The 2,880-nt window shown below is 39.4% G+C and overlaps 1 protein-coding gene across 1 annotated transcript in view; it reads left to right on the forward strand.

The window, feature by feature from the left end:
• The window catches only part of LOC107268709, a 53,206-nt gene extending 50,980 nt beyond the window's left edge, over positions 1–2,226 (forward strand). Inside the window, exon 4 of the mRNA XM_015741748.2 lies at positions 223–2,226. Coding sequence (XP_015597234.1) covers positions 223–356 — 134 coding nt within the window. The 3' untranslated portion in view covers positions 357–2,226. The remainder of the gene's footprint in view (positions 1–222) is intronic.
• The last annotated feature ends 654 nt before the right edge of the window (positions 2,227–2,880 follow it).

Below are 2,880 nucleotides of genomic sequence, written 5' to 3' on the forward strand. Positions count from 1 at the left end.
GGGGGGGGGGGGGGGGGGGGGTTAAAAATTAAATTAGATTTCCTAAGAGAAACTAATAAAAAAAAAAAAAAAATTTAAGCAAGCCTGCGAGGCGAATCTAATAACGAAGTAGCCATTAAAAAAAAAAAAAAAAAGAAAAAAAGGAAACGTTGACCGATCGCTGTGCACCAGACGAAGCGGGTAATCCGTGGAAATTGAATGAGCCTTCACGAAATGTTCCAGAGACCTGGAGCACGAGGAGCTATTGCTGCAACGAAGACGGATGCAACTCTGGACACTCTCTGACATCGAGTTCGGCCACCATCTGCATCTTCGCAGCGGCTCTCATCCTCCTTGGACACAGTCTTCGTGGCTAATACGTCCATCCTGACGAGTGAGGATCATCCCCGATCATCGAATCCCATCATCAAGTTGAAGTCCTTCAGCGAGTAGTGCCACGAGGTTGAGTTCACACTAGACATTTTATCTCTGACCGAGATAGGCCACGTTCAGACATTCAACAATCTATATATAGCTACTTCCGGTAGGAATTAAAAAAAAGGTATCCCTTTGTCTATCTCTGTTCCTCCTCTTCTCTGTCTATTATTCCACTCCTGGTCCAAACTTTTCGTTTGTGTTTGATTTTACATTTTTTTTTTTTTTTCAACTTTTCTCTACCTGGGCTAACTGTACGGGTATCCGGGCGGAAACCGATGGAACGAATTATCGGACGAACGATTATACGAGGGAGACACGCTGGAAGGATTTTCGGACGGGCCTGTACCTACAACCTACCACGTAGGTAAAATTGAAATCAGAACATTCGGCAGAGCTTTTTCGGAACGCGGAGAAAGCTCGTCCAGGCAGAATTCAATCTCGCGACAAGCGAACGGCTCGCCTGGGTTTATTCCTTTTTTGAGGACCTTCTTCACTTTTTACTTGAAACTCTTTCGTTTTCTTTTTTCGATTCCGCCATTCCTTTGGACGCTGTTACGACCAATGTCTGTAAAGTAGGTAGGTAGGGAGGTACCGTCCGTCTGGTAGATTTTTAAATATCTTTCATTTATATTCGGTTAACTACAAAAGGGCTGACGTATCCTTATCCTTGGTTGAATCACGATGCGTGATCTTGTTCCTGGACCCGAGTCACTGCTTTATGAGAATGTGCAGGCGGCAGCATCAGCATCATCACCAATATCGACACTTGCGGCAGTTTCATATCCTATCTGTCTCTTGAACCGCCCGGGTCTATTGAATTTATTCAGAAAGTTTATATCTCTTGTTTTTTAAATGTAAATTCCTCCTTTTTTTACTGCGGCTGGCTGCTATATTTAAAAAAATGTCTTTACGTTAAAAAGGATATGGTAACGAAAAGTAATCTAGGGTCGATAATACATTGGCAATTGGTGTTTATCTGTAAATAAAGTGATCTCGGGTTTGGTTAGGATCAATCGAATAAACTTTTGTTTCGTTTGGTGTATTGGTATAGTCGATTTATGCTAAAACGAAGAAGTTCTCTACTCTTTTATATACGGAGCTGTGAAATGTTGGCACCCTTGATAAGACACTCACTCTATGGACGGACTGTACTTATACGATTTAAGTATAGTTATACGGTGTAGGATTATAGGTTCTTTGTCATTTTCAAAATTGTGTATCTTTCGAAACGTACGAATTCACATGAAAACTTGGATCGATGCTTTCAGGGATTTATGGAATTTAATACAATACTCTGTTTTAGTAATTTGTCCAGTTACTTTAAACGTGACTTATGCGTCTCGTAGATATACAATTTGAAAAATAGAGAAAGGCACATATAACAAAACGAACTGCAAAAAAAGGACAAAAAATATATCACGAAGTTACGTCACAAGCATGAGCGCAAAGATACGAATATAAAAAGAAAAGTATATGCTTGATAATTTTCAATGTCATTCCAATATTTTTGAATGATAAAAAAACCAAATAAAATTCAAAAGGACATAATTAAACACACGTAATATCCTCAGGCGAATTTTTGCAGCTTGAAACGAAAAGACATTCGACGTTCCACAATCGGGACCGATTCGTTTACTTTATTTTTACTCCCTCTCCTCTTTCACTGTCTGACTACCGTCTTCATCTGCGTAAAAGTTACACTTATTACACTTATTTTACTATATTATACACTTTTTCAACTTTCGGCACGATATCTTGAGTTCCTATATTTTTTTTAAATTTTCACAAATAAAAGTCATCCTGGTCATACGTGATTTCATTATGATATATCCCTACGTAACAAACACATTGGCTGTACCTAAATTTGTAGATCATTTCTTCATCGATAATCCCTCTCTCGATATCATCATTGCCGTATCAAGGAGGACGCAATTGGTCGATAATAAAAAAATGTAAAAGAAAAGTCTGATTTTGGAAAAGGCACGGGAGCACGTTTCCTCGGCGACGACGTGTCAAAGGTTCCTCCGCGCGATTTCCTCGCTTCGCATCACACAGAAATCCGGTATAAAGAATTACTAGAGAAGCCACGTGGAAGCAGAGGAAGATTTTAATTGAATCCCAAGCAGGAATGTGAACCATGAAAAAAAAATGTATTCAACCTTTACAAAAGCTCTAGTAACGTTTCTTCGTACATACGTTGAACCCTATAACCTAAAAATCAATTTTTAAAAATCTTCCTCTTAAAATTGTCTGTCTCCTGGGCAAAAAAAATTCGCTGAAGCGTCGCGACGCTTTCGCACGTACGTATACGCGCACACCGGCGAACGCAAGGAAATCGTGACGATTGATAATGTTTAAACCATTGCGATACGCCCCGAGAGATCTTCATCGACATTTATCAATCATCAGGAGACAAGCGGACGACGTATTTCTTAATCTTAAGCTTAATTGAACGTGGAATAC

Source organism: Cephus cinctus, unplaced genomic scaffold (genome assembly GCF_000341935.2).
Source record: "Cephus cinctus unplaced genomic scaffold, Ccin1 Ccin1_scaffold0577, whole genome shotgun sequence".
Taxonomy (NCBI): domain Eukaryota; kingdom Metazoa; phylum Arthropoda; class Insecta; order Hymenoptera; family Cephidae; genus Cephus; species Cephus cinctus.